Source organism: Dermacentor silvarum, chromosome 9 (genome assembly GCF_013339745.2).
Source record: "Dermacentor silvarum isolate Dsil-2018 chromosome 9, BIME_Dsil_1.4, whole genome shotgun sequence".
NCBI classification, from domain to species: Eukaryota; Metazoa; Arthropoda; class Arachnida; order Ixodida; family Ixodidae; genus Dermacentor; species Dermacentor silvarum.
Window position 1 is genome coordinate 61,650,221 of NC_051162.1, and position 17,937 is coordinate 61,668,157.

At 45.6% G+C, this 17,937-nt stretch overlaps 1 protein-coding gene across 2 annotated transcripts; it reads left to right on the forward strand.

Annotated features, from left to right (window-relative positions):
* Nucleotides 1-4,172: 4,172 nt before the first annotated feature.
* LOC119465275 (uncharacterized) lies at nucleotides 4,173-17,663 on the forward strand. Of its 2 annotated transcripts, none has more exons than XM_037726071.2 (12): nucleotides 4,173-4,299; nucleotides 4,949-5,014; nucleotides 5,466-5,529; nucleotides 5,704-5,998; nucleotides 6,971-7,361; nucleotides 8,029-8,202; nucleotides 8,281-8,383; nucleotides 9,415-9,498; nucleotides 10,264-10,500; nucleotides 10,616-10,787; nucleotides 10,851-10,999; nucleotides 16,991-17,663. In XM_037726071.2, exons 1-12 carry the CDS (start codon nucleotides 4,219-4,221, stop codon nucleotides 17,053-17,055), a joined length of 1,881 nt encoding a protein of 626 aa, XP_037581999.2. In that variant the 5' UTR covers nucleotides 4,173-4,218; the 3' UTR covers nucleotides 17,056-17,663. The 2 variants fall into 2 exon arrangements, with proteins under 2 accessions (XP_037581999.2, XP_049511169.1); XM_049655212.1 differs by lacking the exon at nucleotides 16,991-17,663 and adding an exon at nucleotides 11,752-12,390.
* The last annotated feature ends 274 nt before the right edge of the window (nucleotides 17,664-17,937 follow it).

Consider the following 17,937-nt stretch of genomic DNA (forward strand, 5'->3'; position numbering starts at 1 on the left):
CAGATTTTCAATTCTGTAGATACCTTCTTTGAAGACGAACCTTTGATAGGATGAACTGATTTTTATTCCACCTTAAGGCTCCTCCTACCGGCAGCTTACCGAATTGTTGGTTACAGTGGCACTTTTTCTGTACGGCTGTGCAGCGCACTGACACAGCATCAGCCAGCATACACTGTTATGGCGCCGGTGGAGTGAGAGACGCACATTGGAGCGTTCCCTTCAACAGTTGACCGCACTGAACACGTCTACAGATATTTCCTGCATAAGAGCTGGGCTTCGTCGTTGTGCCACATAGTGATCCCGCCTTAGACCCAACAAAAGCGTCTCTCCCCGGCAGTTGCCCGTTCAAGACCGTGCACAAGCCATTTTAGTGTAACAGTGCTCTAGGCTTGGGTAATAAGTCATACGTTACCCTGGGACGTGATAGTTTTGCTCCTCTGCTGCAGCTCAGTGGTTATGACGTTGCGCTGCTGGTCTCAAGGTCAGGGGTTCGATCCCGGTCGTGGCGGAACGTTGAAGAGCACGTTAGGTTGAAGAATCTCGCGCGGTTCAAAGCATTTCGTCGTCTCCCACTACGGCGTTTCACGTAATCAGATCGTTGGTTTTGGCACGTAAAACCACAGATTGTTTACTTCAATACGTAATATGTTAAGCCCTCTGCGTATGTGCCGCGTCATCGCGGAAACGCGGGAGAAATTCTGAGATTTAAATTTAGTATACCATCATTGCGTACCGAGGTACAGATCGTTATACATATAAACTACTTATGCAATGAAGAATTAGGTATTCGAGCGTTCCGCATACATGCCACATCACCAATGCTGGTGCTTAGGCCCAATGTGGTGGTTGGATATTTAAAGTTTCCCGGCTTGGTACGACCTCGCTAGACCTGTTACTTCAAAACAAGCAGCTGATCTGCATAGTACGAACAAAGCACGGCTCATACATTTTCCTCAGCGTGAGTTGACAGCAAATAATGGCCAATTTTACGACTAATTTCTTGCTCACACGGCGGCAAGACGGTAAAAAGGGAGAATGTGAATCATAGTGGATGCTTGGGCATATCGAAGTGATCACTCATTCCCGGAAACCTGCGGAAGACACCGTAATAATGAGCGACATAAAGCCCGCATTTTCAATGGACCTAACGTACCCCGTGTCACGCAAAGCGTAAACACTTGATGACAGTTTGCTTCTTAAAACCGTACAAGAAATACGCAAAGGCAACGTTGATGTAGCTGCAAATATGCTGCACGTGATTTCCACATGTGCAGCAGTAAGATACCCAATCATTTGGATTTAAATACCGCTACTTCACCGCACGTTTTGAAGCAGCATGTTTTATTAATCTTGAGTTTTCAAAATAGCATTTTTGTTTAACAGAAATGTGATTATACCACATCATTGCTAGAACGTCTAATAATGGCACTACCAACTGTTATTCAAGCATCCATTCGATATTTGAGATGACTGTGTCGGCAGTGGTACCATGCTTGTTCCGTAAGATTCTCAAAGTGACGCTTACAGATAGTTAACCCGCCCCCACCCCCCATCCCGCAACAGAATTCAATCAATAAAACGAATCGGTTTGAGCATAGCATCCATATAAATTGCCTTGCAGCCTGCCTGCTCTCAGCATAAATCATGCACCTAAAGAGAAAGATAGCTATAATTTGGCTATTAACACTGCTTAGATTTTGCAAGCCACACAGGGAAGTTTTTACAATTTTTAGCTTTCATTCGGCTTTAAAGGTCACGAATAATTACTTGAAACCAAAGCTAAGCTTAACAACTCTCAGGTGATGGGAAAAGCGCAAGCAGAGACGCAATGTTTTTCGATGAGACGCGAATCAGGACGCGAACGAAGTTGAGGCCGGCAAACCGATGGATGGTCTTCGGGGAACCCAAGAGTACGATGACAGTACAGGACTTTCTTGCATCGGAAACACTGTGTATGTCGACATCTCCAAGTGGAGTGCTCAGGGGTCAATGTGCATTAAAAGCTTTAGAAGCACACGAAGAGCGGACGTGCACCTCGTGTTTAGTCCTTCCTTGCGTGATATGTCCTGTTCACGATTTGTCCATTTAATATAAGCGCGTACGTCAATTGCTAAAAGTCGATAATTGTGTTTAAAAAAGATACAGAGGGATGAGGTTGCGAATACAGGTTTACACCTGCTCAGGTGCATACCGTGTAGACAATTTAACCGCCAGAAGCATGTCATGTCCGTGATGTTTTGTTTGTGTTTCAGAAGCTAAAACAGCTCCAAGGCAGGGACCCGACAGCGAAGAACATCGTCGCCATCGGCTCCTACGATTACGGCGGTTACTTCTTTACCAACGTCGCAGCGATACTCACGGAAGTTGCGAAGTAAGCGATGCAAAACTCCTTTGAGGGTGAACGCGTATCATTGTGGGCAGTGAAGCTTTGTAAGCTAGCGCAAAAGCCAAATAGCCAGAGTCTACCTGACACGGGGTGCATGTACTGCGCAACTGTGTTCGTGTATGTCATACTGGTGTTTATTAGGAGCTTCCAAATTTGCACTAGGCGCTAGCTGCAAATTATTTTCAGTGGCTGAGAAGGCTATTAACGGGGCAGTTTGCGATAAGTAAGAGGAAGATTTGCCTCTGGCTGATGACTACACTGATTTCCCTTATCAAATGCGCGCGAAATGTACTGTTTCTCTGATGACGCAACTGCGTGACCCATTTATATGAAATTTGCTGCATTTTAGAGGAAAAAAAAGCGAAATTCTAGCAACCCTAGTAAGAAAATGTTCATTTTGGACCTCACAGCTGTTACAAAAATTGCATAAATTTTGTAAGATAAAAAAAATGAAGCATGAAATTTGGAAATCTGTGCCTCAATCTAACTGCGCACCGAACAAAAAAGACATATATTGTTCTGTTACCTACACTTGCAAGAGTTGACCGCCTAATAAAGTTTTTACAATGGTTAAGTCTATTTTGCAAACATACATTTCACACAATACTAGTGTATTGTAGATCGGCACATCAAACTTCGATTCTGCCCGCTTTTGATGTCTCACTAGCGCCAGTTTACAAAATTGCGATATACTGGTAAATACGAAACTTAAAGTCGGCAACTTTGTACTTGAGATTTCTCTGTAAGCTCTGCAACTATCAATGAAATTGAAAAAAAATGTCAACCTGAATTATGAATCTCCTTCGTGCAGTTACTACACGTTTCAGTTTTTATTTCATATACAACGAAGCATCATCACCATACGTGCAGTGGATGCCCCCCCCCCAAAAAAAAAAAAAAAAACTGGGCAGAGACACAGGGACACTAAAGAGAAACCGGAAGTTGAGCTGAAATGGCAGATTATTCTTTCACGATCACAGTCATACCATTCTTACTGCAAACAGAGGTTTAATAAGCGAGAAAAAAGCGAAAAACTGAAGGATAGGTGCTGACGCCCCTTCGTATTTCCCGCACTACACGTTCGTAACGTCATAGATCAGAAACGCAGCCCGGTCGCGATTGGTCGAGAGCCATTTATCGCTGTTAAAGGGACCCTGAAACGATTTTGACGATTTTGTACAAACGTACTGAGTCGATAGAGTAGGTCCTTCTGATCATTAATTGACCCATCTAAGCGCTCTACGTAAAGCGTGTAATTTATTATAAGGTTTTAAAGATGTGCTTCGGCTACCGATTGCAGCACGCCAAGCGGCTATTTTTTTTGCCCAGATGACGTGTTTTGCCCAGAATACGTCACTGGGGCAGCTATCTGATTGGCTGCCCAGGGCGCGTCATCGATTATTTTTGCAACATTATGGTGAACAAATGTTGTTCGTAATAGTTTAGATGTTAGTTAATTTGTTTCTATAAAAATAAAGTAACAGAAAGAGAATGCACAAGGACATGTATCGCTACACAAAAAAAGCACTTCCGGCCCACAGCAAGTGTCGTCTGCTTGTGTCACAACGTGCTCCGGGTTCACGAGAGCTGCGCGGTCAGTGTTGGTCTCGAGCTTTCTTTTCACGAGCACCATGGTTCATCCTTGTTCCGTTGTGGGCTGCAAACGCAGCGACTGGCAGTATGTCAAGCTGCGACATCGTGTCCCTCTGCAAGGCAGCAGACGAGCGAAGTGGCTGCAGCGCATCGGACTTTCAGTATCCGATAGGCGCCTGGATCTGCGCGTTTGCGGTCGTCACTTTACACCGGATGATTACAACCACGATACCGTGCTAATGCAACGGTTTGGAGGCAGCACGAAGAATTTTCACCTCAGAGGCGAGGCCCTACCGTCTTTGTTCCTTCCCGTTGCAAAGGTAAGTCCACAAACAGGTCGTGTGCTGCTCGTCGGGCACGATTTCAGAACTATGCTCTTTGAGCACTACCGTACCGCTATCTATGTGTTCGGACTAGATAAAAATTTTGGAGAAGTCCACAGAGTATAGCGGCTGGCATGTTTCCTATACAATGAGCGCAAATAGACCTACCCTAGCAAATAATTGAGCTCGCGGCCTCCAGGTATAGTGCGACCGGACTGCTTGGTTCTAGCACGTCGATCGGCAAGAGCTCGGCGTTCTATAAATAATCGTAGTATCCGTCGTTCTGAGGGTGCACGGTCAAGCTTGTAATGTAGCTGTGACAGTGCATGTTATCGGCTTTCACGCACTTTTATCAAGCGCAATGCACGTGCAGAAAGCGAAACTAGACTGCGAATGCGCCGATACGAATGCAATCAGCACGGTGGGAAACATTGTTGTCCTTCATGTGCGTTTCGATGGGGACGAAATGCGAAAACACCCGTGTACTTAGATTTAGGAGCACGTTAAAGAACCCGAGGTGGTCCAAATTATTCCGGAGTCCCCACGGCGTGCCTCGTAATCAGATCATGGTTTTGACACGTAAAACCCCATAATCTAATTTTTTTTATGTGTGTGCGCTGCCAAACAAGTTGCTGCTTTCTTGCAGGGTCATACACCACCTCGGGAAAGCGTGACAGATCGTGTCGATGTATTGAAAACCTCCGCCAGCCAGGTAAGTACTCTCAACTTATACAAGATATTACTGAAACAAGAGAACAGCAGATAAATGTACCGCATACAGGCGCTACATAATGCCTCACTCATATGCAGCTTCACACTGTGCAACAGGGTGGCCTAGGACAGGGCAGTTCAACGGATGTGGCTCTCAATAAATGTTTACTTTAGAGAAGCTAACTTCATATGCCAAAGTCATTTTCATAACACGTACCATAAGCATTTTGAACATCCTTAAACTGAATGGCTTGCAATTTGAAAGCAACACACCTTGCATGAAATTATTTTAATAACATAAAAAAATGCCAATTTCATCTATGAAATACATTGTGATGCATTTGATGCGTCGTAATGTATGATGCATGAAATGAAGTGTGATGTTTGAAATATGCATTTAAGAAGATACTGAACTTCCATGTATGCATTTATTCTTTTCCATCACATATTAGACAGCCACAAGAAAAACCACAAGAACAGTGGAAACCCAGACGACACCAGAATGCCAGTCTGTTGGTAAGCTGACCAAACAACTCAGAAACAGTGCACATTCTATGCACATTTGCAAAACAGGGCTTTATTGGCAGAATTTTCATGTCAGCAGAATAACAGATAATGTTCACTATGGATAAGAAATTAGGCACCTTTTCACTCAAAAAAGTTTTGCTAACCCAAGCGGTTTTAATCCAGCCACGCAGGTGCAAATGACCATGAAAATCATGGTTTCCACAGCGACACAGACGAAGCATCCCTCCACCACACAAAGTGCAGTGCTGAATCAGCGTGAAGCTGCATGCCCTGAAGCCCAAAGAGACACTGCAATACAAGTCACCCCACTACCATTGCTCCCAGCAGACTTCAGACCTCTCCGTGGTTCAACGCCTGTGCCAATGGAGATGGATGACTCTTGTGCAGGTGATGAAGACGAGCCAGCAGCTCAAGAAGACACCAGCTATGTGCCATCATTCAGCGAGAGCTTCTTCAGGTATCTTGTGCATTAAAATACAGTAGACTCACAACAAAATAAATCTCTCACAATTTTTCATAACAGTGCATGAGTGAACCCCAGAATGCTAATCGTATTAACAAAATCTGAGAACAAACTACACAAAAGGTTTACATAAGAACTGGACAAATGCAATTATTATAGAAAAACATCACAATACAAACGGACAAGCGCGAGAGCATATCAGCAAAGGTCAGGAACTTTACAAACATACTAATTCAAAAAGAACAGAAGCGAGAAAACGTTAAATGGAAAGCAAAGATTGCAATTATAATTTAATGACTGCCTTCCGATAGCTTATTGAGCGAGTATTTCGTGCAGGGTGTGTCAACATATACCAATGGTTTAATTTTATCATGTACAGAATTCCATAATGACGTGCCAGAGAAGACAGCAGTTCATTTGCCATGCTTTGTTCAAATGGCAGGGTAGAAGCAAGTTATTGTTGTAGAAAACCTGGAAATGTTAGTAATCTTGAGATTGTTTGGACAAGCCAAGTAAAGATATGAATTTTTTTTTTACTTTGGAGATAAAAAGTGATAGCTTCTGTTTAAACAGCGCTGTGTGTGGCTTTTTTCGTTTGTCCCTTTCCCTCACGATGTTTTTTTTTTTAAACATGAACTACCAACATATCCAACTCTTTACCCTTCATAGCCCTCATAGACGCTATATGATACTCAAGCTGTGATAGGGGGCTAGAGTGACTGCAACTTAGAGTGCCATATGTGTGGAAACAACTATAGATGCGAAAAGGCAGCAGAATTCTCTTGAGAAGCATGTGGCTAAACTCTGTTTCATACACAGGAGGCGAGGCAGACAGCTTTTAGATGGCATGTCTTGCAACGAGCAAAATGGTAGCAAACTAACTGGTGCCACCATGCATCGTACAATTCCAAATAGACATATGAGCACCCAAGTACTGACTTGTTTTTTGATGCCATTTGCCTGCAGTGCTCACCATGAGAGTTCAGAAGTCCCCACAAGGGTAGAAGAGCCCTTGCACACTGAACGAAAGTTCATTGTCTTTGAGAGCTGCCTGCGGGAATTGCTCACCACCTGCAAGGTCTGTGGCCAAGCAGTAGGCGACATCAGCTCCAAGGTTGTGGGCACTTTGCTCATAGTGGAGGGCATGTGTGACAAAGAACACATGCTCCAGTGGAGGAGCCAGCCACTTGTTCGTGGGAGTGGAGCTGGAAACATTCTTCTGGCAGCAGGAGTGCTATTTTCTGGCTGTGCAGTGGCTGCGACCTTGAGGTGCCTAAATTCTATCGGCGTGCAGACCATCACAGAACGGACCTTCTACAACTACCAGAGGGCCTACTTGCTGCCTGCCATAAACGAGGTTCGCCTACTGGGCCACATTTACAAAGAACTAGAGCATGATTTAGGCATAGTCTGATGGTTTTATACAACACCAATGCACCTGTAAGCTAATAGACCAATACAGGCTATCAGTTTTATTAGTGTATCAAGTCGATAATTTCATAATCCAATAAGATGAGACCTATAGAAGCCAATAAAGTATTTCTATTTGAATTTTTCCTAGGGTAATGTTCTAGCAACGTAATGTACAACCAACAGCCCTTGCATGACTGCCAAGTCTGATATCATAGAGCCTGATCTTGCAGTGCAAATTTAGATGTCAAATTAGGGATTCTGAGGACCAACACTGGCATTTGTCCTGTTTATCTCAATCTGTGCCATCTAAAGTTGCACCGAAACATCATGCTGCCTAATTCTTGTAACCAGCTGGCCCATCTAACTTGCTTCATCATGATTCTAAAGAATACAAACTCTGGTACATGGTGTTGAAATTTAGAAACTGTTTGTGTTTCTTTTAGCTCACATTGAACAGTTTTACCATCCTGCTTTTTCTAGTTGGCAGTGCCTTGCACATGGCCCCAACTGAATACAACCCCAGTACATTAGGATGCTGTTATGGTAGCAAAATTGTAGCAGTTTTGTAGCAATGCATTAGGCACTTATATATTATGCACTTGTTTTTCCAGCTTTTCCACCGTAAGCAAGCTGAAATGGCCAGTGAGCTTGCTGGCTTGCAAGTCGACCTGGCAGGTGACGGGCGCTGTGACTCTCCAGGCTACAGTGCCAAGTACATGACATACAGTGTGCTTTCTATGCAGAATGGCTGCATTTTGCACACAGAACAAGTGCAAGTTGGAGAGGTAAACACATAGTGCTACTATTCATACTATACGCATATTGTGTAAATTCTTATGAAACTATCTGCTGTATTTGTGCAGTCGCCTGAAGTCCCTAACAGTGTTTCTATGGAAAAACAAGGGCTTGCCAAGTGCTTGATGGGTGTCGAGAAGCTGGGCATCAGGATACGTTCGCTGACAACAGGTACCATACAGAGATTGTGTTTTTTAATTTTGGTGATGCAATCTGAAACAGTAAGCATTGCTGCTGTGTATGCTAGAGCATCTTATTTACATTGTTGTAATCAACTTGAGAACAAATGCCTAGCCACGTATATTGAGAAGGTCCAAAATAGCAACCTCCCCTGCCCCTAAGTCTGGATATGTATCTTATTGCAGGGTCAAGGTATGTGTAACACTGCCAGTAATGATACAAAAAAAGACATTTTTTCTAACACTACGACACACTTGCTGTGAAACAGATAAGTAAAAAGGCTTATCGCAAGGGTTGGTGGTGGAAGCTGTTAATGGCAACATGCAATGAGCTGTGAGGAGATTTGCTGGTGCTGGAAAAGGAAGCCGTGTGCATGGTGGAATCTTTTAGTGATGTGGGCGGGCAGCTGCTGCAGGGAAGCTGTCGTTGTGGGTGCCAATTGCTCTCGGTTACATGTGCCTCACACCTTTTCTTGTTTACATGTGATCTAGTGGCTGAAAAACATATAATGGATCCCAGTTTGGTGATATACTCAACGTTAGTGCCAAAATGTCTTGTTTTCATGCGCCGTATAGTCACAAATTGCTGCTGGAAAGCGTACTACGTCTTTACAAAAGATGACTGAAAATTTTCCTTGCCAACCAGCGGGTATTCAGGGGTGAATATTGAGCAGTCACATGACATTACAGACTGTTCGTAATTTAACACAGCGAAGTGTCTTGCTGATAGCTTCTCTCAAAGCCTGCAGCTAGAGCTGGATGCAGAACTTTTTTTTCACGACAGCTAATTGTGAGCTGATTTACATGTTAAAGATGTTTCTTCTCAAAATATTATTGCGGTACTGCAAATGAAACTGACTCCTGCGTGTATTCCGCGGCCGCCTATGCGACGCATGCACTCTTTTTTGCCGCTAGCAACATGATCGCTGTGGCTTCACTCACTCCCGTAGGTGACTGCGAGGAGCTGCTACTCTAGAAGATTTATATAACCTCCTTGCTCACTAAGGTTCATTCTTTTCACAGACCGACATCCTGGTGTCAACCGGTACTGCCGCGTGGAGAAGCCAGAGATTAAGCACTGGTTTGATACTTGGCATGTTGCTAAAGGTAAGCACATATCCTGGTTTCAGGCCAATTTAACAATAGCACGCACAAGAATCGCATGAACCACAATTCAGCCTATTCAAGAGGATTACCTGACAAGGCAGACATTTTTTTGCATGATTGATCGCAATGTCTAGATGTCTGCCTAGCTTAAATCCTAAGACCAATGGCATTCTTGCGACATCTGTGCCCAAAATATTCTAAAATATGGTTTGTTGTTGTGGCCAAGGTAATCTCGAACTGTGTGACACACTTTGAAGGAACTGCAAGCTGGAACGGCGACATATTTCTTAGCACACATGGAGGCTGCATATCTTGAAAGAGAGTCTAGTCTCAAGATTTCCTACAGACTTTACTACAGGTCTGCTTCAATTTCTCAGTTACAACAGGTGATGTGAAGTGAGTAATTAAAGAGAGTGGATTTTTTTTATTGCCTACCTGTACGTTGCAATGCGATTTATTGTGCAAATTATGCTTGTCTATTGCACAAATGCATCTAAGCAGGTGGAGCACTTTCTTATCACAAGTGATCTTTAGAAATGTGTGCATACTAAAAGGACAGGTGACATGCAGGAATGCGTGTTGGTTTCTTAAAATGAAAATAAATTTGCATAAAGATTGCATTTTATGGTCCAGATTGGTCAATACAGCACCTGGTACTGTTACTTGCTTAGTAACAACCATCTTGCTCACGCGACAACCCTTGCTTTATGACTGCAGTGTCAGTAAATAAAATATCTAATAACAACCCCTTGTCATATATTCTAGGTCTGAAAAAAAAGCTCCTGGCTGCTAGCCGCACACATCAAGTTATCACACCTTGGATCCAAAGCATCCTAAACCACCTCTACTGGGTGGCTGCCATGGGCCAAGGTGATGGTGAGCTTGTCATCAGCATGTGGAGAAGCCTGCTCAACCACGTGTGCAACAAACACGATGGCCATGATGGGCCCTACAAAAAATGCCTCCATGACTCCCTTGACGACAGGGAATGGTTGAGACCAGGTAAGCACTACTGTAAATTGTATTCTTGCCCTACACAGCATTTCTTAGTGTGGACATCACATCTTCAGATAAAAAGCTAAAAAGATTTTTAATTTGTTATACGTATCTGTTTCAGCATCACCTGCATTTCTTCGTCTCAAAACCATTGTCGACAATGCGAGACTACTGAAGGATATCCGCCGGCTCTCTCCTGAGGTGCAAACGTTTTCATTGGAGTCCTTCCACAGCGTGCTGAATCGGTTTGCTCCAAAGTCCAATGCCTTCTCAGTGGACGGAATGCAAGAGAGGTAATTTTAATTTCGACATCTAAGAGATAAGACAAGGGTATAATTCAAACCTCTCTTCATTAGAACGAGGCTCGCTGTGCTGCACTTCAACGAGAATGCTGCACGGCACCAAGCACTCACTCAGGATGGAGAGCAGCGGTGGAAGATTAAATCTTCCAAGGCAAGGCGAGGCCACTTCACTGTGACTACAGTGAAAGAGGACCCAAGCTACGGTATGTAACATTTCTGGACAGATTGTAACATACCAACACGTGTGCACGAAATTCTTGCCAACCATAGGGCAATTACCCTGCAGTGCGATATTTTTGGCATTTTTGCTGTTTTGTAAAGCTCTAGTTTCGTCAACGAATGTTTTAATAAACCGTGGGGTATTATGCCCTGCGGCGGCATTTTTAATGACCTTAGCAGGAAACCAATGAAACTATAAAGATGTGCCAAATCTGGCAAAATCGTACTCACAGGAACTGAGAATATAACAGTTAACCTCTACATATGTACAGTACAGGTTTTTGTTCGACCTAAACATGAATTTGCAGGATGATAAGGGAAGCTGATCTTTGTGTACAATTCTTTCTAGCTAGACAAACATGGTGCTATAGACGACCAAGTTTTACGGCTATTGGAAGATGTTTATGCTTGGGCGAGTGCTGCAAATACATGCGTGTTAATCAGAATGTACAAATTTGGGTCAACTCTTATTTATCTATCCGAATACATGTAAAACTGAGAAGTTCTCTCATTACACAACTGCTGGACCACTTCTACTGAACTCTATTGCATTTGAGAAAAGCAATTTCTGCTGAGCGTCGGAAGCAGAATCCTATTGTATGAATGTATCCTAATGTATAAAAGATAATGCACAAAAAAATTGAAAAAATGGTTGCCAACACTTGCGCACAACTTAGTTTCTTGCGGAACACTTGCGCACAACTTCATACTGATACTGCACCTCTTCACTATGCAGGATACGTTGATGACCTCATGCAAGATGTGGTCGAGCGCTGCGAACATTCTTCATATAAGGAGAGCTTTCTGAGCTGTGAAAAGTCTCCACCGTGCTACATGTCACTTGGTTTTGAAAGACCATCAAAGCAGGAGCTCATCGCACAAAGGCGCACTCGCTTCCCAGTGGCATCAACATTAAGCAATAGCAGCTAGACAGCCACCACAGTTTGTGTGAACTGGGCTAATGCACTCAGACAGCCATAAAGAACTTGGCGTGTCAAGAGAGCTTTGGAGACCACATGACAGTACAATTCAAGTGTACACACACATCCGCAATGCAGTCACAATGATTTATTTGAACCACACCAACGCCTCCGTGGTCAAGTATGCGCTGGTCTGTTGAGAGTACACACATGAAGAGAACCACTTGGCTAAACGAAGTCAGGTAGCCACCTTTCCTTGGGACAGCATGAAAGACTTGGCATTTCAAGGGAGCTTTGCAGACCACTGCATTGGCTGTGCGCCATATTTAGGCCAGCAACGCTGCCTGGCGGGCACCACATGGCCTGATGCTATATTGCTGCGACCCCCACTGCATTGAGCCATGATAGTGATGACAAAGACGATCAGATGCCAGCAACGTCGCACATACTTTCCGCAAAGAAATCCTGCAGGCTTGCCCCGACAAAGCCCCCTCACGACACCTCGGCTACACAAGGACATTGGCACGAGTCAAAAACAAATATTACTGGCCAAAGCATGCAGCCGATGTGAAGCATTACATCAGAACTTGCCTTGACTGTCAGTGACGCAAAGTACAACCCACTAAACCCGCTGGGCTCTTACACCACGTTGCAGTGCCGGTGTTGCCGTTTGCGCAAATTGGAATGCACCTTCTAGGCCCATTTCTGACATCTGCCAGCAGAAATAAATGGGTCATAGTTGCGACAGACTACCTCACGAGGTACACAGAAGCCAAGGCACTTCCGAGTGACATGGCAGCTGAAGTGGCATAACGTTTCATTGAGAACATCGTCATAAGACATGGTGCTACAGCTGTCATAACAGACAGAGGAACCGCTTTCACAGCTGAGCTTTTGAGAAGTGTGCTCAGGCTCAGCGGCAAGGCCCATAGGAGGACAACAGCCTACCATCCTCAAACAAATGGGCTTACAGAACGACTCAACAAGACCCTCGCTGACATGCTCTGTATGTACGTCAATGTGGAACACAAGAATTGGGACAATATACTGCCATATGTCACATTTTCGTATGATACGACACGGCAGGAAACAACAAGAACGACGCCATTCGGTCCTCTCCACGGTCGAGAAGTAACGACGATGCTTGATGCCATGCTGCCCCATAATTGTGGCGATACAGAAGATGACGCTACCGATTTTACAGAGCGCGCCGAAGAAGCCATACAGCTCGCACGTGTCTGAATAACCAGCCAGCAAGATTGTCCTTAGAATGGTGTCAGAATTGGGATGCCTGCGGGGTTCCCAGAATATGAGCTAGTATGGACGCATTGCCTCCTTTGGAATGCCTCGTGTTGCCTGAGAACGCAGCAGACAGCTGGAAGAAGTTTCAGCGATTCCTACTTGAAGGAAACTGGGAAGGAGCGAACAATGCAGAGAAAGCTGCCATTATACTTCACTTAGCAGGCCAAGAAGTCATTGATGTCTTCAATACTTTTCAGTTCACACCAGCTGAACAGGATGACTATGATGCACTAGTTCACCGGTTCAATGCATACTGCGAACCGCAACGTAACGAAACATTTGAAAAGCATGCTCTCTGCACGCGGATGCAACATGAGGGTGAACTGTTTGAGCAATCTTCACGCAATGTGCAGCTGGAAGCACAATCATGTAATTTTGGTGAACCGAAGGACTTCATGGTGCGCGACCAGCTTGACTGTGGCACCACAGACAAAAAGCTAAGAGCACGCTTGTTGCACGAAAAGGAGCTGACATCAGACAAGGCCATTGATTTCTGCAAGGCGGCTGAGATGCATTAAGCCAGGCTTGTGTTTAGGACCATGACGATACCTCCACTGCCATTGACGGAATCGCCAAGGGATGAGACATTGTAAAGAAAAGTAGACCTCTGCATTGCTGTTGGTTCTGCGACAGAAGCCACCCACTAAAGTGGTGCCCGGTGTGGGGAAACACTTGTGGAATCTGCCAAAGGCCAAGCCACTTAGCTGCTTGCTGTAGATCGTGCCGAAATGTGCAAGAGGTGGAGCGACCAAACAAGGATACCAAAAAAATGACTTCCTATTCCTGGCAGTTGAAATAGCCGGCATCTACAGCTCAGATGACAGGTTGGTGACTGCAGAGGATGGCAACAAGGGAATCAATGTCAAAGTGGACACAAGAGGTCAGCTGAATCTCTTGCCATTCTCGCTATACCAAAGATTGAAAGCGACCTCTATGTCCGATTAACACTTGCTGATGAGTTTTGGTGTCATACAGCACTTGGGGACAGTTACGTTGACGCTTAAGTGGACTCTTTGTGGAAGCCCACAGTTTACTTATCATGTAGAAAGGGAAACAGGCACTGCTCAGGTTGGCTGCATGCGAAACGTTTTGACTGGTGCAGCGTGTTCACAATGTGTCAGCCTGCAAGAACCCGAAGCAATGGATCAGTGACAAATTCTTGAAGCTGTTCATTGGCACTGGACACTCCAAGTATACGTACTCGATCAATTTGGGAGACGGCGCTGGACCAGTTGCTATGCCCGTGAGGAGAGTGCCTCAACCATTCAAGAAAGCCATGTGTACTGATGGACGAGCTTGGCCTGACTGTACTCGACGAACCGGCTTCATACACCAGGATCGGACAGGGAGTGTGCCGCGACACATCCCCTGACCTCTCTGTCTGGTCGGGCACGGACGTGGTCACTTGGTCGAACTCTTTCGAGGACCTGGGGAGTGAACACAGAATCCTGTGTGCGACCGTGGGAGAGAGTGAAAGCGAGGAGGACATCTGCCGAAAGGCAAGAATCGTGGACTGGGATAGATTCCGGAAAAATAGAGAACGAGACAAGAAGGAGGGCCCGATTGAAGACATCAGCGAATGGTGCAGAGAACTACTTGCGGACGTAGCGAAAGCCACCGATGAGATCGAATGGACGGATTGGCGACAAGAATCCCCCAAAGAAGGAGGAGACAGATCCCGGGGAGCTGGGAACGACGACGCTCCCCAACCGTCCAGAGTGGACAGCCGGCTGGCACATCTCCTTGCGGCCAATAAATCCATGCAACGGAGAGCGAGTAAGCAAAAACTCAAGAGGAAGATACGCAAGATCGCCGAAATCAACCGGGAGATCGAGATGCATTGCGGCCGCCTGTGCGAGCAAGAATGGCAGGAGCTGTGTGACACGATGAACGGGAACATGAGCGCGGGACGCACCTGGAAGGTTCTCGGGCACCTGCTCGACCCGGAAAGCACCAGAACGGCGACCCGTACAGAGGCTGTCGGGCACCAAAATGGGAAGACAAATCCTCGACCTGCTCGGGATTCGATATCATGAGGCGGGGGGACTGAAGGAAACACTGCTACCGGAAGTCAGGGACGCCATACAGATGGAATACATGCCGAAGAACATGCACCCGGCGCATGACGTGGAAAGACGTAAACGAAGGGCGGCAGCTATCCTCGAGGAGCACGAAAGACGAGAAGGCGTCCTCTTCGTCGATGCAGCCAGGTACCCGCGGCCCGCCGGTAACGTTGATGGCGAAGAGGGACGACGACCACCATCGCCACTACAACGAAATGTGCGAGACGAACCGGGGATGCCAACACCACCATCACTACTACTAATACGACAAAAACGGCAGCAGCAACAGCAGCAACATCAACGACACGGCTGGCCGACGGCGGCGGAGCCCGCCTTCTCCATGGCGGTCGTAGATACGAAGGGAAGGATTCGAGGGAAAGATTTTTCTCCGGCGATGGACCCCTGGTAGCCTAGCCCCGGGCACCAACAGCCATAACCGCTGGACAAATAAAGTTTATTCCTATCCTATCCTACTGAGTTGTAGCGAATGGAGGCGGAAGGCATCATAGCCAAAACCGAAACCCAATTGGACTGAGTGAATGCACTGGTCACAGTAAGGAGAAAAGATGGGAGATTGAGAGTGCGGATGGATCCGCGTCATGTCAATGAGTGCATTAAAAGGGGGCAGTTCTACCGTTCCAAGCAAAGAGGACACTGAAGCAGAATTAGCAGGTGCCAGCTTTTTCACCAAGTTAGACGCCAACCAAGGTTTCTCTCAGATTCCCCTGGACAACTGTGCCTCGAAAGTGGGCACCTTCAGCACACTGTTCGCCAGGTACTGCTTTCTTTGACTTCCATTTGGTATAAGCGCCACCCCAGAACCATTTCACATGACCATAAGCCAAGTGCTAGGTAACCTGCAGGACATCCATGTGTATGTATATATATATATTGACGTCCTAGTGTGTGGCGCAACTAAGCAAGAGTGTGATGCTCGGCTCCGTGCTTGGTGCAATCCAAGATGCAGTCCTCACTTTACACTGAGAAGTGCGTATATATAGTGGGGTTGGTGAAGTTGAATTCCTCGCTGACCCGATTTCCAGGAATGCGAATAGGCCGTACAAGTTTGATTCATTCCGTCTCCAACTTGCCTATGGCCACATGCAAGGAGGATGTTCAGAGGCTCTTGCTATCAGCTAGTTCAGAAAATGTCACCTCAACCTCTCAGACTGCGCTAACTGGTCAAACAAGAAAGGGAGTTAGAATGGAACGAGGCTGGCAAGAAATAGTGGCGGGAATCAGTGTGTAATGCTTAAGTCGTTTTATGCATTGAAGCATAAAAGTAACTGGAATGCCAGTGGATTTCTCCGCAAAGTTCGGGAAATAATATCTCGAAACTGGTGTCATCCTGACAACTTGTTTCAAGTGGATCCGGATTGAGAACTCCATGGCTAGGATTTGTAAATAGCAATATGGGCCATAAGGTAATTAGTTAAAAACTTAATTAGGGAATTTGTTTAGTTAGTGAAATATGCAATTTAATTTTTTTTGTGCAAGTAATGTCCGCCTCTTCGAGTAGACCCGCTCATGAAGTATGATTGTGCTAACTGCCACAGGCGACCTTTAAAAATTTTTGAAAGTGTTCGCTGAACCATCCAGTAAATGAGAAATTTTACCCGGAAGACTGCAACCTGTGGCAAGGTTATCTGAACTCAACCTCTTGCTTTGTGCTTGTTTTGTTCTTTCTTAGAACGGAAGATCCATCAGCTGTGTTCCACATCTAGGCCAGCAGACTGCCCCACGAGCAACACATGACCCAAGACTATATATTGTCCTTGCAAATAAATTGCGCCTTTTTTGGTCCATGCTATGAAGTGTGTCGCGTCAGTCCTTTGCAACCACATGACGGCCTCATGAGGATACGTGTGGGCACCTCATTGACTCTGGCTGCTCGGGCCACGTAGACAGGTGGTGCTCAGGCATCCCCTGCATCCTGCGCTTTCTGTCGCACAGCTGCTACGGAGGGAACACTAGACTGCATCTCTCAGAAGCTGTCCGGGCCTTCAGACAGTCCATGCGTGCCATCTACGTAGCCTGGGCCAACAACTCGGCCGTCCGCCTGACTTTTGCCAATGGACACACGGTCCTTTGTTTATGTTTATGCCACTCCTGCATGTAACCCTGGAAAGAGGCCTTATTATGTTCATGAATTTATGCCGCAGGGCGTACTTGCACAATAAAAAAAGTGTTGAGACACTCCCGCAACACACTAACACCCGTCTGGTGAAATGTGCCCCACTCTGTTCCGAGCAGGCAAGCGAAGAGAACTACTTGGCTAATGCAGTCAGGCAGCCACCTTTCCTTGGGGCAGCATCAAAGACTTGACCAAGCCAAGGGCCAGTATTTGTTGGACCTTCCAGATAACCTGTACGGGCAAATCGAGAAGAAAAATATTAATCATTGAACTAGTTCAGGCCTCGTGACTACAATCAAAGCACTCGCCAACTGTGCACAAACCATATTTGTTGCCAAGCGGCTAGTGGGTGTTTGCATGTGGTGCCAATTTCTGAGTTAGGTTTGAAAGAAAATTGTGTAGCTACATGTAACTATGAGGGAGAGCTTTGGCACATCTACAGAATCCTGTAGCAAAGTGAAGGAAAGGTTTGATGGAAACTCAAGTACTTTAGAACATGATCG